The sequence below is a fragment of the Patagioenas fasciata genome, chromosome 2, assembly GCF_037038585.1.
Source record: "Patagioenas fasciata isolate bPatFas1 chromosome 2, bPatFas1.hap1, whole genome shotgun sequence".
In the NCBI taxonomy this organism is placed as follows: domain Eukaryota; kingdom Metazoa; phylum Chordata; class Aves; order Columbiformes; family Columbidae; genus Patagioenas; species Patagioenas fasciata.
In genome coordinates, this window is record NC_092521.1 from 135,480,120 (window position 1) to 135,499,285 (window position 19,166).

At 41.4% G+C, this 19,166-nt stretch overlaps 2 protein-coding genes across 2 annotated transcripts; one reads left to right on the plus strand and one right to left on the minus strand.

Moving 5' to 3' along the window:
• Positions 1 to 766: 766 nt before the first annotated feature.
• On the plus strand, positions 767 to 5,890 carry TOMM7 (translocase of outer mitochondrial membrane 7). Its single transcript, XM_065832492.2, has 3 exons — positions 767 to 1,043; positions 4,357 to 4,405; positions 5,672 to 5,890. The coding sequence occupies exons 1-3, from the start codon at positions 863 to 865 to the stop codon at positions 5,685 to 5,687; spliced, it is 246 nt and encodes an 81-aa protein (XP_065688564.1). The 5' UTR covers positions 767 to 862; the 3' UTR covers positions 5,688 to 5,890.
• A 9,568-nt stretch (positions 5,891 to 15,458) lies between these two features.
• IL6 (interleukin 6) lies at positions 15,459 to 18,545 on the minus strand. Its single transcript, XM_071805511.1, has 4 exons — positions 18,285 to 18,545; positions 18,078 to 18,191; positions 17,723 to 17,869; positions 15,459 to 15,722 (listed from the first exon to the last, which is right to left on the minus strand). Exons 1-4 carry the CDS (start codon positions 18,543 to 18,545, stop codon positions 15,531 to 15,533), a joined length of 714 nt encoding a protein of 237 aa, XP_071661612.1. The 3' UTR covers positions 15,459 to 15,530.
• Positions 18,546 to 19,166: the final 621 nt, after the last annotated feature.

Here is a 19,166-nt window from a genome sequence, read left to right on the forward strand (position 1 = left end):
TCTGGGTGAAGAACCTTTTCCTAATGTCCAACCTAAACCTCACCTGGCACATTTTCCTGTCATTCCCTCAGGTTCTGTCATTGGTCATCAGAGAAGAGATCAGCACCTGCCCTTCACCTTGTGAGGAAGCTGTAGCTGTGATGAGGTCTCCTCTCAGTCTCCTCCAGGCTGAACAAACCAAGTGACTTTAGCTGCTCCTCATACAGCTTTCTCTCCAAACCCTTCACCAACTTCATGGCCGCCCTCTAGACACTCTCCAGTAGCTTTAGATCCTCTTTATCCTGGGTTGCCCAGAACTGCACACAGTGCTCCAGGTGAGGCCGCACCAGACAGAGCAGAGCTGGACAATCACCTTCCTCACCCGGCTGGCAATGCTGCGCCGGATGCACCCAGGACACGGTTGGCCCTCTTGGCTGTCAGGCATTTCCAATTTCACCCAGAAACATTTTTTTAATCGCTCTTTATCTCTAGTTTTCAGTTGCCAAAAGGCACTTCCCAGCCTCCAGAGGCGGCGTGCCAAGTGCACGCATACCTCGAGAGCTCCAGGAAAGAAACACAAACACATAAATGCGTGACCTACAGGCGGATGAAGAGATCCCACGGCTTTTGTAACCTCGTTCCCCTGGGACAAACGCCCCGGTTCCGGCTCGCGGGGCTCACGTGACGGCCCGGGGCAGCCCGTTGGAAGCCGCGTGCCGGAGCAGCCACCACCTCCGCGCTGCACGCGCCCGCCGGGCGGTGACGAGCGGAAGCCGCCCCGCGGCCGCCATTTTCCTGCCCTCCTCCCGGAAGGACCGCCCGCAGCCGCTGTCTCTGCTGAGGGGGTGTTTCCTCCCCGCAACCCGGCGGCGGCGCCGCCGCCATGGAGTCCCGCCCACTGCCGCTGGCGCAGCGTTACGAGGGCTACTGGGCTCCTCCTCTTCTCTTCCCCACCGCCGAAATGCCGAAGCTCAGCAAGGAGGCCAAGCAGCGGCTACAGCAGCTCTTCAGGGGCGGCCAGTTCGCCATCCGCTGGGGCTTCATCCCTGTCGTGCTCTACCTAGGTCAGTGCCGGGCGGGGGACTGGCCGCACGGCGCTCCGACGGCCCGGGCGCGCGGGGCGACCGTTGGGGAACCTGCAACCGGAGGAGCGCGCGCCGTCCTCCATCCCGCCCGGGCCGTTACTGGCAGCGCGTGAGCTCCCTGCGGCGCGGGGGGACAGAAGGAACGGCACATGTCCTTCGCCGCGACCCGGACTCGGCGGCCCGCACCGCGCATGCGCCATCGGCCGAGGCCCGGGAGCGCTGAGGGGCCGGCGGTGACCAAGAGGCCCCTGGGCCCCGGTGTGGTGGCCTGTGGGCCCCACGGAGCACGGGTGGGGGCTTGCACTTGGCAGCACTGCTGGGTGGTTATATTTCCTTTTTCTTTTAAAGTTTTTCTGCCCCTTTCCCGTCCTGGAGGCTGTTCCCGCGCTTGAAGTGTGGGTTGGGCCTGCGTGCCCAGTGAGAGGAGGCCTCTCTGGGGAGCAGGCTGAGCATGCAGTGGAGCAGCTTAATAGCAAACGGAGCTGTAATCCTCCATCAGTGACTGACTGCTTTAGCAGGCTAGCCTGAGTGCTTCTTGCAGCAGGGAGTCAGGGTTTGAGGAGAAGGCTGGCTGCAGCTGGGAGCTCTGCTTTGTGGCGCTAAGGAGGTTGCTGGCCTCTGGCTGATGTTGGATTTTTAGCTAGTTACAGGTTATAGCCTCCCTCAAAATGGCGTGGCTCCTGTTTCTGAACTGCTGGGGAGTGTTCAGGGGATGCCTTGATGTTATGCCTGACAGGATGTGTTTCAGTTGTTCTTTTCATGGGGCTGGCTGGGCATTGCTACCACATGGTCGTTTCTCCTGCTGAGTTTGGGGTCCATGCCATCAGCTGCCCTTGTTGAAGAGACTGACCTACTTAAGATAGCCACATGTGCAATTGGCTGGACACTTTTGTTTGCTTCTTTCATGACAAGGGGTCCCAGGAAGGGTGATCTCTGGGGGTCATCTGGCTTAGTTTCTGCCCCAACTCTGTTGGGCCGTTTGGGAAAAACATCTAAAATAGGCAGGTGTCTCTGCCTTGAATGTAAATGTGAAGAAGGGTTGGGACCTTGATGGGTTTACATCAAAGCTGATAGGTTGTTTTAATTAGTTGAGGGGAATGCAGTGTCCAATTTGAAGGGATTTGGTTGTTCACATAATAGATAACAATCAGGAAAAAGTTGGTCTCTTCAACAGTTACATACATACTTCAACAACTACAAGTAAAAGAAGTAACTTCAAACGTTATGGTGAAAACTAATCGGCTGTATTAGGCTTCAAGTTTAAATACATTTCCATTTTTAGTTTATAAATTATTTTAAATTGATTATTTTGTGTGGTAATTCCAGCAGTGTTTTGTGATATGTTTCTGCTCTTGCTGAAATTTTCTTTTGGAATTACTTCTATGCTAGTACAAAAAAAATATAGTCTTTGTTCTGAAAGGCACTAGAGGAAATTACATAAGTTACTGAAGTAAAGCCATGTTGTTGTGCTTATGGTTGCACTAACATCAGGGTGCCTAGTATACTTCTGTTAAATAGCAGTGAGAAAATAAGTTGCAGTAGTACATACCTGCAGAAAATAAGCGTGCTGTTCTGCATCTACATTGCTGCCTTATAAACTTTTCTGCTGTAATGAAAGGACATTAAGTGGAAGCAGATAGGAGGGGAACACGCAGGTGCCACCTTTGCTTGCCATAAACATTTGGAGGTGTCATACACTCAAAGTCTGTAGAGCTAGAAGAACCTCTTTTGTACTGGGATTACATTTGAATTTGGGAGGGAAGGTGTGATGCAGTGGAGTGGCAAGAGGCTACGCAATCATTGTCGTCACTGATTCAAGGTAAATTTTTGTGTTGACCCCTGAGTGTATGAAGTACATGCTAAACTAAACACAGGCAAGAAAATTATCAGAAACTTTGGGCTTTTAACTTCTGTGAAAGACTTTCTAGGTCAAGATGGGATGCTTGGGGGATATATGAGGGAACCTGGTATGTGAATACAATTATAGGTCATTTGTCGTGTTTTTTTTTTTTTTTGTTTCATATTTTTTAAACTTGATTTGAAGTGTCTTCCCCTCTTTCAAGTAGGTAAATTAAATCAGTACAGTTTTGTGAAACCTGGCTTGCTTATTTAAAAGTACGGGGGGGGGATTGATACAGATGTGGAGGCGTGAATCCAGAAACACAGAAACATTCACACGTACAGCGGATGACTCCTAATGCAACTTCATTAATTTTGAAGCAATTTTGCTGGAAGTATGGTAAACAAAGAAATTGGGTCAGGATGTTTAATAGTCTCAAATCACACAAGGTTATCTTCAAAGAGCTAACCCAGTGCCTGTGAAGTTAATGGGAGTTTTTCCATTAACCTTCATGACCTCTGTTTCAGGCAAACTGTAATTAATTATTTATTTTCTATAAACAAGGGATTGAATATGTTTTTCAGATAACATCAGGTTCTAGATAGAAAGTGTAGGAGAGAATGTGTTGAACAGTGCATGAATTGTATGATTCTGCTTCAAGACTGAATTTACTGTCAAGCAGGTGAGGATATTTGATATACTGAACCTTGAGTTGCCCCTCTAGCATACACTTGCTTCAGTGAATTAGTGTTTGAGGCGTTAGCTGGGGATGCACTCTTTGTAATTAACTTTCTTTTAATTTTCCTGGGTGTTAGTAGATTGAGATATGTCTTGTTTCTTTGTAAGTTTTAGTAGCAGGTAGCTTTTCTCTCATCCTAACCAGGTGAATGGTTCTAGTTTTAAGTTCTGTTTCAAGCGTCATTGCAGAACATTGCCCCTTAGGACTCCAGGTGGTCGCTTATACCAGTTACAGATGTCACTGTTGATACTGCCTTGCTAGGTTGCTTTCTGAATAATGTTTAATATATGCATGTTTGTGTGTGTATAGGTTTATATGTTTTGATCTTTGGGATGGGTTACTTCCTTCATCTCACATAGCTAGTTGTCCCTGAATTTTAAGTCATATAAAGATGCAGGTAAGACATTTGTTAAAAAAAGAAATATATATATATATATATATATCTATATATATAGATATATATAGATATATATATATATATATATACACACAAATCTGTACACTTACGTTTATTTTCTCTACTATCTAACCCTGATAAGAATGTATACTTTTTGTTAAGGTAGTATACAACATAATGAATCACTGTTCTCTACTCAGTGGGTTTTCTTTTTGTTGCAATTTAATGGGCTGGAATAATTTTATAGTGATTTAACTACATAGGAGTCTGCACATACATATTTATATGTATGTATGTAATGTATGTTTCACTTCAGGTTTTAAGAGAGGTGCAGATCCCGGAATGCCTGAGCCAAATATTTGGAGGTAAGTATCAGTTCCAAATGTACAAAAACTGAGCTAATGCAAGCCCAATGCAGGTAGTTACCATTTTGGCTATAATCTCTGCTTGTCCACCCTGGACAGCAACAGTTGTGAAGGTTGCTTTCATCCAATGTTTTAAATTGCTTAGGGTAGAAGTATAGCTGGTTGTGGTTCTCGGTTTTTTTGTTTGCTTGTTTTTTTAAGAAATCCAGATAGCAAAAGACAAGTTCTTAGAAGGGCCTTTAGAATTTTTCTCTTAATCTTGCATGATTTTTAATATATGAGACTTCTCATATGTTTCGAGTGGAAGCTGCCGTGCTAATCTGTTGTAGACCTAGTTTATGCAAGTTTCTGCACTGAGGAATAACATTTCATCTTTCCAGCATGAATTTAAAACAAAACCCAGTCTCCTTCTGCCTTAGCATATAGGGCAGTAATGCAGCGTAAGTGCTACATAAAGTAAAGGGCTATATCCTTCAATATTTGTCATTGTTGTGAAGCAAAATGTATTTTCTCATGTTGCCTCTTTATTGTGGGACTGTTCGTTAGTGCTGCAACTTTGTGACATTAGTAATACTTGTGGTACTTGAGTTTTATGGGAGGGCTTCCATGGGTCAAACTAGTTAAAGTTTTGACAAAAAGGCCACTCTTATTTTTCTTGAAATAACGTGAGTTACTGTGCAGAACCAGGTTCCTGGTTCCTAAGACAAATAAGTGATGGACTGTATTGTTTGAAAAGTCATATATTAACTCTTCTGGCTTCACATACGTACAATGTATAGAAGTCCCATCTTTAGGATTCAGTGATTCAAGAGAGCTACTTTGAACAGTAGAAAATACAAAAGAAAAAAAAAAGTGCCACGGTGATCTTACAATTTCAGTAAAATCTTCTGTTGTCTTAATAATTAACTTGTTTGCTGACAGTGTTGCTATGTTCAGCTTCACTAATGGTTTGAGACTATTTTTTCTTGAGGGTATGTCTGCACATAAAGTATGTATTTTGTACCAGAGTGTATTTACATAGATACCAGAAGCCTGTGTTTGAGTTTAAACTGGAGCTGGTAGACACTAATTTTTCTGGGTGCCTGTGCATGCTGTGTAGGCTTAAATTTTGCTTTAAAGATGGCTGTATTTCAGTATTTTGGCAGGTAGTATTTTTTCTATACATTTACAGGGCTGTTCCTCCAGACTTTTGTTTTACAAATATACATTTAAAAACAAGTACATGCTGCAAATCTGACTCTTGTTTCCTGCCCCCTCACCTTCCAGTCTACTCTGGGGATGAAGGATGTGGCGATCCTGTTCTAGAACCAGCCGATGGACAGAGAAAGTGTCTGAAGATACGTACATTCCGGAGGATGAGGCGGACACTTACACCAGTTGGCTCAATCAACTTGCTAATGACATAGGTTGTACATACAGCAAAATGGAGTTTATATGGACCTAACTTATTTGCATTAAAGTGTCATTAAAGAAATACGATTTGAATGGATGTGTGTTGTTTTTAACTCTTTACATATTTAGTAATTTCTTTATGGCAGAAGGATAACCTGTTTTGGTATTTTTTTAACCCAAAATACGGTGACATTCAACTCCTCTATCAATCCCTGTTATGATGGTCTTTTGGGTAAAGATTCTTAATCTTCACAATAACAGAAAACTGAGCTAATGTTTTAAACTTCAGTATTCTTCAATGATTTCTTGCCTGAATGTTGGTAAGCCTCTGCAGCTGATCAGTATGCTGAACTGCGGGGATTTTTTGGTGTTTTGTTTGTTTAATCTTTCCTTTGGTTTTGTTCATCTCTGACTACCTTAAGGACTGAGAGGTATATATGTTTTTTTCCTAGCTTAGTCATATAGTAAAAAGTAAAATGTATACTCTTCTGCCCAATTTACCTTTAAATGCTATGTAAATTTTCTGTAATTTGGAATGGGCTAGGAGGGTATGACAAAAGTGCTGTCTGTGTGTGTGTCTGTGTATATAGTGCTCTTGTTGTAAGAGGAAGTTATTAATGTACAACTGAATGACGAATACAAGTAGACTAAACAAGGTATATATTTTTACTCCACAGTCTTGCTTGTGGAATATTGTTGGTTTCATTTCAATTGGTTTTCTCCCTTTTAAGAGTGAAATTCAAGTGCTGAAATGGCAACAGAGTGGTTTCTGTTAAATAGGAGCTTCATTGGATAAATTACTCTCCTTTGGAACTGTGCAGGCCAGTTTGTATCAGTGAAGTAATTTTTTTTTTTAAAAAAAAAGCTTATTGACTCCAAATTATCATTGCAATGAAAGTATAGCTTTCACAGTGGCTTTTTTTTTAACCACGTAGATTTTCAGATAGTTTTTACATTAGTTAAATATTTAAGGATTTAAGGATTAGTTAAATATTTAAGGATTCCTCAGTTTCTCATCTGCTATGAAAATTCATAGTAAAATGTTACTGTGTTTAAAGGGCAGTTGTGATTGGAAAGAAAAAGAGAAATGAGCCAAGAGGAAAAAATTAAATTAAGAGACAAGACTTGGGAGGAAAAAAAAAAGTGGGAAACATTTATGAGAGCTAGTGCAAATCAGCATGTTCCTTAAAATTCCGTTAATCATGGTAATTAAATCAAATGTCATGATATAATGAAACAGCTAATGATAGTAGACTGCTGATGGGGAAATAGAGCAAGGACTGAATGCAGAACACTTTTCTTGTGACCCTCTATTCTGTTGGTACTGCAGCTTTTCTGGTGCCTTTTTTTCTAATGGTAACTTGAGAATAATGTAACCACTCATATCTTTAATTATGAAAGGAGTTTAAATTATGTTCCTTTTTCTTGACCTATTTGAATTACAATAGTAATGAAATAATCTGTTGGTACTTGGTAGTAACTTCAATCATGATCTGGAGCATTTTTATTCTGTTGAATCTAGTGGGATAACTTAAGATATTCTATACTAAGGGATACAGTATTCAGTGTAAAAAACCTCAGATTTCTCTAAGTCAGATTTTGTGTTTTCAAGGGTGCACAATACTCACAGTGCTGCAGCGGGTGGGTGGACCCAGATACCTGCAGGAGTGTATTTCATGTGCTCTGTTGTGTGTCAGATGTTTGGGATGTGGTTTGTGGGTCTTAACCACCACATGGTTGCTCTGTTTGCTTTCCAAGAATTATAGTATTTGGCAAGAGGGAGAGAAATAGGGAAGTGTTCTTTTCTCTTCTGTTGAAAGTTTTACATAAGCATGGATATATCAAGCAAAGACCAGATTCTTTGACTTCACCATGCTGAAAATTTCCCTTAAAAGTAGTTGTAGTTCAGGTTTTTTGAGACTTGGAATTATTGGATAAATAAACACATTGGATAGCAAATTTTTGGTAATTCACTGTGATTGTGGAAATAAGTGAAGTTGTTGTTCTCTTAAAAAATCCCAAACGTGGTGCAGGAAAGTCATTAGTGTAGAATCTTTGGGGTTTCAAATCAAGGAAAAATGTCTTTCACAGTACATTCAAGTCAAGTTAAATTGAATGCCAATATGTAATATAATTTTTCATTTGTACAACCAGGTAGTGTTTCATTCAGTATAGCTCTGTCTCTGTAACCAAAAGGTGAATGAAACTCCTTAAACACTTTTTCCCCTGAAAAAAGCAGAGTAAGTATTAATCATAAGTCTTTGGTAATTAGTTGTAAGGTTGCAAAAATCAGCATAGGAGAAGATGTTTTTTTTCATGTTTAAAAAGGAAGGAATCTTTCGTAGCAGTGTCTTGAAATGACTTTTCAGTTACTGTTATTTTCACAAAATTCAGATGTGCTTATATGAGCAGATCAGTGCTGAAGTTATATGTTAAACAGATTCCTATAAAGAATCTTAATTCCCTAAAATAACTTCAGCAAATATGCTAGATTTATCATGACTTTGAGGTTTTTGTGGTGCTAGGGAGAAGAGGGCAGGTCTGTGGAGGGAACTGGAAGGACTCATGTTTGTCAAGGGTGCGAGCTGGGGACTCAAAGTTCCGTGTTATTTGTTCCAAGTGTTCTAATCTCTAGTTTTTGTTTTTCTGTCTTTCTCCCAGTAAAACTAAAAGTTTTATTTTACTCTTGGATGGGAGACACTTCAAAAAGAACAAGCATGAGCTCCCCTCCTTGACTGTGTTGATCTCTGTGAAGTGAATCAGTGGATTCTTTCCTGTAGTGGAGTTTGTGATGCAATCCTGTGAGACCACTTGTGAACCTGTCGTGTTGGAATAAAGTAAATGAGTGTAGTTTACTGAAAACAGAGCTGTGACTTTGACAGCTGACCTCAAGCCTACAGTCTGAGATGTGTGAAATATAATCCATGGTGCTTTCCTATGTGTTGTGGGAATTGTACTAACTTTGAGGTATCTTCAGCTGATCTTATCTGGAGACACAAATTGTTCAGCTCTGTACCTTGTGCCTGCGAAGTGGAGATGGAGTGTGCTTGTGGTTGTCTTGCTGTCAAGGAAATACCCCAGGTGGGAGACTGTCTCTGCAGCCTTTGGTACTTGGTGATAAACAATCATACAAGGGGGTGAGGGGAATGTTTCCACCTGGATGAGTCTTAGGAAGATTGCCATCCTCACTATGCTCTTTGCAAAAATTGAAAGCATCTTGGGATTTTAGTGCAAGAAGGATGTTCTGTTCTCCATCCCAAGTGGCCTGCAGTCCCATGCCCATGGTCCTTTCACATCAGGAAGACAATGTTTCTCCTGTCAGAAGGTGCTGGTCTGCCTGTTGGCCTCCTGTGAGAGGGACAATGGCAGGAATGTCTTTTTGTTTGGTCGCCAAGAAGGGTGTCTGCAAACAAGGGATTGTCTTTAACCCAAGACTGAAGAAATGGGCTGTTTTTCCTTCTCCAGCTGAGGCCGTATGTGACATACGAGCAGTGTCAGGAGGTTATGACAGGCAAGGAGCAATATAGTATCCAGTCTTCTGAATATCTTGTTCACTGGCAGACTAACCAAAATAGCTGGTGTTCTTACTATTCAAAAAACAATGTGTATATTTTCTGTCTTTTCTATATTTTTTAAAACAGCTTTTCCCATCATTGTATCCAACTGGAGTGTCAGAATATCCATTACAACATGGTAATGGTGATGGGGACAGCAACTTTTCAGCCCTTGGTGTGACAGCCCCTTTAGCAAAGCATCTCTTACAAGCTGCGCTTTGATGAGCTGCCATAGGGGGTGGGCATAGCACACAGTGCAAAGAGGGACAAACAGGTTGGGCTAAAAGAAATGGAGGAAGGAAGGGAGAAAGTTGGGGTCCTGAAAACAGAGTAAAGACAAGGAGGTCCGTCAGAAGAAGAATAAGGAGCAGGAAATGCAGATGAGGTTTTTAAAGGTGAAAATCAAGTATAAAGTGAGAAAAAGTCAGGTGTGTATATGAAAGAAGGAGCTGCAGAGCCACATGATTCTTGGTGTGTGATGCTGAGGGAGTCTTGTGAGTTTGGTGGATTTCTTGGTCTTCTTGTGTGGACTGGGGATCTCCTGGAAGTAGGATGTGAAAAATTGTGCCATTTAGTGTAGTCACTAAATGGGGGAAAAAAAAAAACAACCGATATCTGACTTTCAGTGTAAATTGGTTCTTAATAAGTTAATCTACAAAGGAACCTACCTTTTTGCTCCAAAAACTCTTCAAGGACTGGCCAGTCGTGAGGTAAAAATCAAGGACCTTTAGAAGAAGTATTTAATTCTGCTACAAGTTTCTGGTGTAGACATGGCTGGTATAAAGTCACTGTACTATATCTTGTCATGGTTATAAAACAGAGGGTATGTGCTTTTTCTTGGGTTAATTAATCACCAAAGTTCATGTTAACTTAAACCAATAGCTCCTAAATGTGAACTCTGCAGACCAAAGCAACGTTCATAATTTTATCACAACATGTTGGCAGTGGATAAAAACCAACCTTTGCTGCTTTGTGTAGCCTTCTTACAAAATGGCTGCAGATGACAAAGTGCTTCTTAAGATGTATTTTTATTACGTTGTGTTGTTAGTGAAGCAGGGATCTAACACATTGGTTTTTTATCAGGAAAAATTGCTAAAACAAACTATACCCTGGATATTTTTGGAAATACCTTGTTACAGACTTGGAATTTAAGCTATGATAATACTAATGATATATTTGGAAAGAAAAGCTCATTACGTCTGTTTTCACCACAGGAGGAGAGACCACATCCTGGTTAAATGTCATATGACTAATTTAATTTTTACAAGTGACTACTTAATTGCAGTTTCTAAATACTTTTCCATGATGGTGTGCAATGCAATAGCTGTTTCTTGGTTAAGCTTGTGGGTTGCATGCATTGTTTCTTGGTTATGCTTATGTTAATTCAGGATTAGGGTATGGGTAAGGCAGAGGGAATGCTTGTCTGTTAAGTGAAAAAAGGTATTTACTCTCTGATTATTTCTTCTGATTAAGAAATCAATTTCAAGTTTCTATCAAGAGTAAGAATTTCAAACAGCTGAAAAGCAGGAAGCCATTATTAACCTGGGAAGTCAGATAAGCCTGATTTTTCCCAGCTATGTTCCAATTCTGTTTCTCAGCACCCACTTTGTTTTTGTAGAGATCCCCCAAGTGGTGCACGTTGTGACAGTGCAACCTGAAAGCAGCCCCTTTCCAACCAGACTGGAAGATTGCCTGCGCATTTGCCTTTATCCCAAATGGTCTGTCTTCTAACAAACTCTTTCTTTTATAACCCTGTCCCAGGTCAAGGAGCTATATGATTAGGTGGGCATGGGTCTTGCAATTTGAGGGACATCTTTGATCTTCATTGTATTTGTTAACGCATGCTAACATGGGATCCACAGGCATAGTCAATATATGGTCCCTTTTCCCTTTGCATCTCATCCCAGATTGTAGGTAGAAGTCAGAGGAAACAAAGACTTGCTGTGCAGTAGTGACAGTGTAGTAGCTAATTTTTCTTTTTGAGCTGGGATTTAGAGCTTTTCTTGGGCAACTTTTTTGTGTGTGTATATTCTCTGGGATAATAAAACTGTTAATATAACTTGTTTATACATTGTATTGCCCCTATTTATGTGGTACAGAATGTAGAACAGCATCTATTAAGAAGTTCAAAGAGATAAAGAAAAAACTAATCATAAATACATTTACAGTTATTGAAACCAGTCAGAATTTTGCACTTGTTACAGTTGAAATTGAATAAAATCTTGAAAATGCTGTCAGGTAAGCACTGTCTAGTAGAAATATGTATGGCTGGGCACATCAAATATACTTTTTTTGCAATTTGAAGATTTAGGTTTAATTTTTTTAAAACCAAATTTTCTCACAGAAGATTGAATGTTCTTAGATTCTGGTCACTGAACAGAAATTCAGGTTGCAAAATTCCTGTAGCATGTTATCTGATGAGGTTGCCAAAGTCAGTCTTTAAAGTGTGCTGAGATTTGGTTAAATATATATAGATTACAGAAATCAGTTGGTTTTGTTAGAAGTTCAAGGAGGAAATGGTATTTCAGTGTTGGGAGTCTAGAAGTTGCATTTTCTGGGGGTGAGGAGGTGAGTTTTGGTTTTCTTTGTGTCAAGAAGAAGAAAGTTTCACTGAGAGAGATCAGAAATATGTTAACTAATGATGTGACTCAAGAAGCAAGCGTTTACAGAAAGCTTCTCACCCAATATCCTAAGGCTGGTAGTAATATATTTGTATTTGGCAGCACTTCTTGACCATTGGGATCTGACTTCAATGTACTCTATTGTACACTTACCATTCCACCAGTTTATTTTTAAATTGAATGTGGGAAGGATTATTTGTTACAAATAAGAGTGGCAAACTTAGGGGGAATTTTCCCATTGAGCTAAGCTAACCTAATGGCTGCCGAGGGATGATTCTGTTCCCCCTAGCTTCACAGGTGGCTGAACTCGTGCATTTCTTGTAGCATCAGCTCTGTCTTGCTCACCTCACTTGCTATCAGCCATTCATAAAATCTGCGAAGGTACTAGAGATGCAGACAGTCTTTTTCAAATAGCTGTTGTTCTTTCTGCGAGAATTTAGCATTTTTATCAGTACATAGGCTTACTGGGCAGAGGATGATACTGCAACCTGGGAAGTGGATCAGGCTAAAATGTTTTCGTGTGGTGGTGTGGTTTTATTTGTTTATTTATTTTTCTGTTTAAGTTTCTTCTACATCTCATGTAGAAGTATAGTTAAACAATGGGTAAATGATACTTCAGAGTCTGTCCTTGGAAAAAAAAATCTGGATTAGAGATCACTTTAGTATTAGGCCTTTATTTTTTTTTTTTTTTCACTCTTGTGTAGCATTTTAGTGTCATGTCCACAGCACCGATGAATATTTTGTTTCTCATCTTTAACACTGTATTTTAATACTGTTGGCTTTTTCTTGTGTACTGCAGACTGTATGCATGCTTTCTAACATCACTTTACCCTCTTCCTGCATTGGGAAAGCAGGTGCAGAATGAAGGTAGTTAGTAATCTGTTGAGCATTCCAGAATCTGTGTGAGGTTAACAAGTAGGGATGCAATGGGAGCATGGGGAAAGGCTAGCTGGGATCTGCAGAGAGAGGCTGGTCCTGGACAGCAGCAGCCAAAATACTTCTTTACTGAGTAGTTCCCTAGTTCTTACAGGCAATTATTTGCAGGTCTTCTTGGGTTTGCTCTTTTTTTTTTTGCCTTGCTCAGTGAGTTAGATGTCAGGAAGAGAGGTTTCTTCAATAGAAGCGTTGAGGTATTTAATTGTTGCTAAAAGTAGCACAGTTGTTTTTGAGGATTGATTTATAAGAGTCAGGAATGCTCATTTTTACTATTGTTCTGGGGGGTTTTTTATGTGTTTGTGCTGGTCTACCAACTACAACAAATGTTCAGTTGTGTTTATTGATGATTGTAAAATGCTTTCTACACAGCAAACCTGAAAAAGGAGGATAAGTTGGTTAGTTTAAGAGGCCCCATACCATGCTCAATAGTGTTTAGTTCTCTGACTTCCATACGAGTGAGTCCTCATGTGCTACAAGTGCCAGTGGGTGTAGATTTCAGCAAGTGATGCTTGTCCTGAGGACAGTCCCTGAAGGTGGCACAGTGACAGCAAGATGATGGCCAACAAGGCAGCTGCCAAGCTCAAGTGTCCTCAGGATTGTGTATGGCTGTGGAGGAGCCACAGGTAAAATAATGGCAGCTCAGCAGCAGCATCAGCAATATGTGTGACCCCAGGAAGGACTTGAAGTTGAGCTCCCCACTCAGCAAGCGGTGATCTTTGTTCATCTTCTGCATCCTAAAATGTATTATTTACATCTTTACTAGAGCGGTGGGTAACCCAGGGTGGCCACCAGCTGAAGGGTGCTGGTGGGAAGGTGTAGATGCTTGTCTATGAATTGTGGGAGACTTCAGTACCCTGTGTCTTAGATGCCTCGTGGAATTTAAGGAGGGAATCAGTGTGAATTTGTGATAGTAATAATAAAGTCCAACATGGGATCCACCGTTTGTTCTCCTAGCTATTATGGACATAATAAGGGCCAGAATGGTCTCTAAGCAAATGGTTACTAAGAAAATCTCTGTGAAGGTGAGTTGTGAAAAACTCAAACCAGGCTTTGCTATGTCTCCTTGAGCACATGCCAGGACAGCTAAACCAGGATCTTGTGTGTTGTGAGAAAAACCCATTCACCGTAGACATCTTGAAAGGGAACACCTTGAGGTGTCCTTATTCCTTTGTGAGATGTTGCAAAACTTGAGATTTTGGTTTTACCATATTGGGCAAAGCTTTGGTTTAGTTTGGTTTGAGCCTCTTTGAGATGTGGCTCTGGGTGGACTGGTCACTGTTTTGGCATCCCCAGCGGTGGAATGCGCATGTGGATGATCACCCAGAGGAAGAGGAGAATTTACTGACATCCGTATCCACATTCCAGGGCTTGCCTTTCATGTCATTTGCACCGCTGGGCTGCAAGAAAGAGAGAGGGTAGTTAGTGTTCCACCACTTGCCGGGAGAAAGCTCAAGAAGCCGTTGCTGTGCTTGCATCCTGTGTGTGTGTGCTGTGAATTCTGCTGAGTTTGGGTGTATGAGGTGCCTGCGCAACCACAGCGATGGGATAATACAGCTGAAGAACATTTCAGTGATTTGGTACTCAGGCTAAGGAAGTGTTGTGTTTTTTTTTTTCTCTACAGTGTTCAATAATTTGCATTTGTGTTATGTGGCCTGTCCATGCTTGTGGAATATAAATGACAAAAGGCAAACTACTTTAGATCATCAACGGTCATTGACATCTCTGCAGCAATATGTTGATTTATATCAGCTAAGGAAAGAACCTAAGATTTTTTTTTTTCCAACTTCTTGAGGGAGGGGGAGAGATGTTTAATCAAACTTGGAAAATTCCCTTGGATGACAGCAATAAGTCTAATCAGATGATAGTATTCATGTCAAAGCTGTTCATGGGGTATCTTAGCATTTGTGTAAAGAGATTAATTGTTTGTAAGCATCTGCTTAGAAGTCAAGCACAGTTTTGTGGCGTGTTCCTTATTAAATATAGGGGACTCATTGTTCATTTGTTTCTCAGGAGCAATGATGCTTTGTCATGTTTATTCTGAAGTGCCATATTCAGTGCATCTGGTTCCTTTATATCCCATTTTAAGAATTTTTTTGTTGATCTAGCTTCTGTGAATGTGTGTATGTATGTGCTATGCAGATTACACAGATAAAATTTATATTCTTGAAAGTGGTTGTTTGATAATTGCAGATATTAAAAATCACATACGTTAGAGTTTCTTAGTCTTATTTAAAGTTCAAGCAGGTTATACGCATGTTGGGTTTTTTCAAATCAGCTTTTATTTGTTCTAAAAATATAAATAAGTCATAAATACCATCTCAAATATTTTAAAAGTATAAGTTATACAACAATTTTTCTGGCTTCTAAAAAGATTTTGTGGTTGTTGTTGAATACATTATTAAATAAGTCAATTTTCTCAATTATTTCTAAATATCAAAAATATAAATAGGAAACATTAGAAACAAATAAATATTTTAAATATAATAAATAGATTCCTAGAAGGAAATGAGAATATATATAAATGCAAATCATTGTTACTATTTCTGGTTCTTAAAACAGAACAACACTGTCATCTGCCACATGACAGATTTGTAACAAAGGATTGTGCCTGAATTAAAACATTCAGACACTGAAACTCCTGGTGTTTTTCAAATAGCGAACAGCCCTCACAGTTTTCTCCATAAATGAAGTAAAGTCTCGGAGGATGAGGTGAGTGGTGATTTTCTCTATCCAGTTCTTATTGGACTTGAGCTTTGCACGGAGGGATTCCTGGGTAGCTGGGTCTGGGATGATCACTTCATCAGGATTGATCACCTGTGAAAGAGAAAATAGTGACATGCCCTGGTTAAAACGCTGTAACTGAGCTTGTGGGAGAGCATCAGTTTATATGCATAATATGTTCCCGACCAGCTGTGTATCCAGCGTTTCTATACTGCAGCTGACAGACCTCCTTAGCACTTGCACTTGCCTACAACCCCACTTCTGTGGTGAGCTTGGAGGTACCGTGGGACCTGCTACAGTTACTGCAGAAGAATCAAAGGGTCTTGTCTGATCTGTAGCACTTATTCTGTTTCAAATGCACCATCTGGCATCATGGTCCAGCACGCTGCTATCTTCTGACTGCCTGGGAAGATGCTGAATATGATTTGTCCTAACCTGTACTCGCTGAGTCATAAGTTAATTAGATGGCATTGGAGTACTCTCACATTTTGTAGTACATTGACACTCTCCAGAGATGTCAAACTTGTCTAGCTGCTTAATTCTTACTTTCCAGGCATCTAGGCACGTGGGAGACTTAAGTGTCACCAGCTTTCACTGGTGTGTGGGATTCTAACTGCAAGATGAGTAAAAGGAGCTGTGTACCTAATGCTGACTGACAGTGCTGGGTACCCGCCACCCAAATGCCTTCTAAAAACTTGTCCTGTGAAGTGGGTAGGTAACTGCTGAAAATGGGAGTTACTCACCCAAATCATGGAGCTGCTCTAGATTATTGGGACCCAGAAATCTATCAATAAAGTATCTGCTCCTGATTTTAGGATCTCTCCTACACTTTAAGATGTGACAAAAGCATCCACACCTCCCTCTGGAGTATTTTTTGGTTGTTAAATTCAGTAAGAGATGAATATTCTTTCTGTCCAGACTGCTTTCAGTGGATTCTGTTCACACAGCCAGTTCCTGGTATATCTAATGCCTTGTTGCATGCTCTCAAGGTTTGGATCTCTATAGGCTGGTCTCCCCCAGTTATGAAACAAACTTTCTACAAAGTGATATATCAAGTTGGAAGCTAATAGTCAGTTGCTGTCTTATGACAGGGCTGCTATTCTTAGCTAGTACAGTGTAAAAAAAAAAAAAAAAAAAAAGGCAGTCCAGCTCCCTTTCACTTAATAATGGACATAAATAAATATGTTAGGAAAGGTATGGCAAGCACCCAATGGGCTTTTCAAAAGCCAGAAAACACCTTGAAGTAAATAATGCCCTGAGATTTCTGCAGTTCTTAATTCTGCAGTCCTTACTCACCTGGGTGGTTCTTAGGCAAATATTTTCCCTGATGACAAATGGAATATTCATGTTAAGGGTTATTAGCATGAGTAAGAACTGCAGGTATGAAGTGAATTTTTGAAGTGTGATCTTTCAGAACTCTCCAAAACATAGAAAAAGTCTATCAGGAATGAATAGCATTCAGTTTAATGAATCAAAAGAGAATTTGAGTGTTTGTAAAGAAGGAAGATTTTTTTTTTCATTATAATTGCAAGCAAAAAGCATTTTATTTGTCAAGTTATTAACTTATGTTTTTAATTTAACTGTCGTGATTTTTAAGCTATTGATATCTCAATATACCGTACAGCTTGGTTTAAAAGTTTGTTTTGGGGAGTTTTAAAGATTAATAATATTGTGAAAATGTATTTGTTTTTATTTATGTGGGTTTTTTAAAAAATTGCTTATTTCTACTTTAACATGAGAAGGTTTGGACTGAACTGCAGTTCCACCATTAGGAACAAGCTCCCTGAGAAATCTTATTTCTATGAGCCAGGCAGCATTAGTGTATTTGTTCTTAAAACAATATGATGCATTTAATTGTTGGCTTGGAAAGTAGAAATAACACCAGAAAGTAGGAAGAAGAGTTGTTTCTTTAAGAAAACAAAACTTTGTAAAACTTGTTAATCGTAAGAGTAGTTATCTGAGCATAAGCCACCTGTTTCCACTGAGAGAAATGAAAGCAGGAAATATTCAGCTTCACATAGCATCCTATTTCTCTGACTATACATCAGTGCTGGGCCATAAAAATTATTGGAGTGAATTTAAAACCGACTCACCATCTGCCTTATGGTACGTGCCAGGTGCTCTGTGCTATAGCACAGCAAATCGACGCTCTGCTTTTCGCTAATAAAAGTTTCTTTTACATATTCGAGGTACGTCTGAAATGTGTAAAGCCCGCTGGAGATTTTCCTCAAGCATTTATCCTGAAATGAGAGAAAGGTGAGAAAGTCACTTACAGCTCAGAAATGCCTCTAACATAATATTGTGCATCCAGCACAGGTAAGGTGGGGATGTTATACAGGGAGTGGAGGTCTCTGCAGAAATCTTTAGGTCAACTGTTGCGGTTTTTTTGAGCAGGCAAAATTGTCTCAGGTATATAGCATTAGAGCGGAAAGGGGAGCAGGTCCTTGCCTCATCAAAGCCGGCGAATAGACACCCGTCTTCCTCTGTCACCTTGGGGAGGTTGAGGTGGTTCTGGACAAGCATCTCCATGCTGTTCCCGCAGACGGTAAACTTCTCGCACATCTGGAAAGAGACACCGAGAGGTTTTATCGCACCTTGGCCAGAGGCAGCCGGCTGTGTGCGTGTGTCCGAGCCCGCGGGACGCCCCGTACCCACCTCCTCCTGCAGCTGGGCGGCCCGGGCGTGCAGCAGCCGGGCCAGCCGCACGCAGTCGGGCAGCGCCTCCCGCCGCACCGTCGCCTCCTCCAGCTCGGCCTCCCCCGAGGAGTCGGCGGCGGGCAGCGGGACAGCGGCGGCCCGCGGCAGCAGCAGGAGGAGCAGCAGCGGCAGCGCGGCGGCGGCGGAGCAGAGGGCGGGCGACCGGCGGCGGCGGCCGGCGCAGTCACGGTCACAGCCACAGTCCTGGGTAAACTTCATGGTTCGGCTTCTCGGCTCCGTCCCCGGCCCCTTCTCGTCGGTGAGGCTGGCGGGTTGAATGAGCTCCGGGCATCCCTGAACGTGTATTTATCGAGGGGGCTTCGAGATTATTCATGGCCCGGGAAAATCCGGCATGAGAACACGGGGGTGTGTGCGCAGCGGATCGCGCCGGGCTTGACACAGAGCTCGCCCCGTCCGAGCGCTGCGGGATTGTGAAACGGGGCCGGGGGGGCATGAAGTCATCGCGCTCCTGCATCGTAACTCCTTGAGGGCCGGGCTGCCCCCGCCGTTGCCGGCTCACCTGGTCCCCCGGGGCCGGGATCGGGACCAGAGCTGGGACCGCAGCCTCTGAGCCTGTCAGCTCCAGCCACACAGAAAGTCTCGGCAATCGTAACATACATACCTACCTACGTACATACATATATATTTTACTGTGCTTTAATGGTTCATACATTTCTTATTATGTATATTTATCTCTATAGTTTAGCTATTTAATACTTAACGTGCTTGTTTAGGTGTTGCATATGTATAAATTCTAAGTTGTCTCTCCCTGTCAACCACAGGATGAAATACATCACGTATGAAATAGGATGAAATACATCATGTTCAAATGCTTTAGAT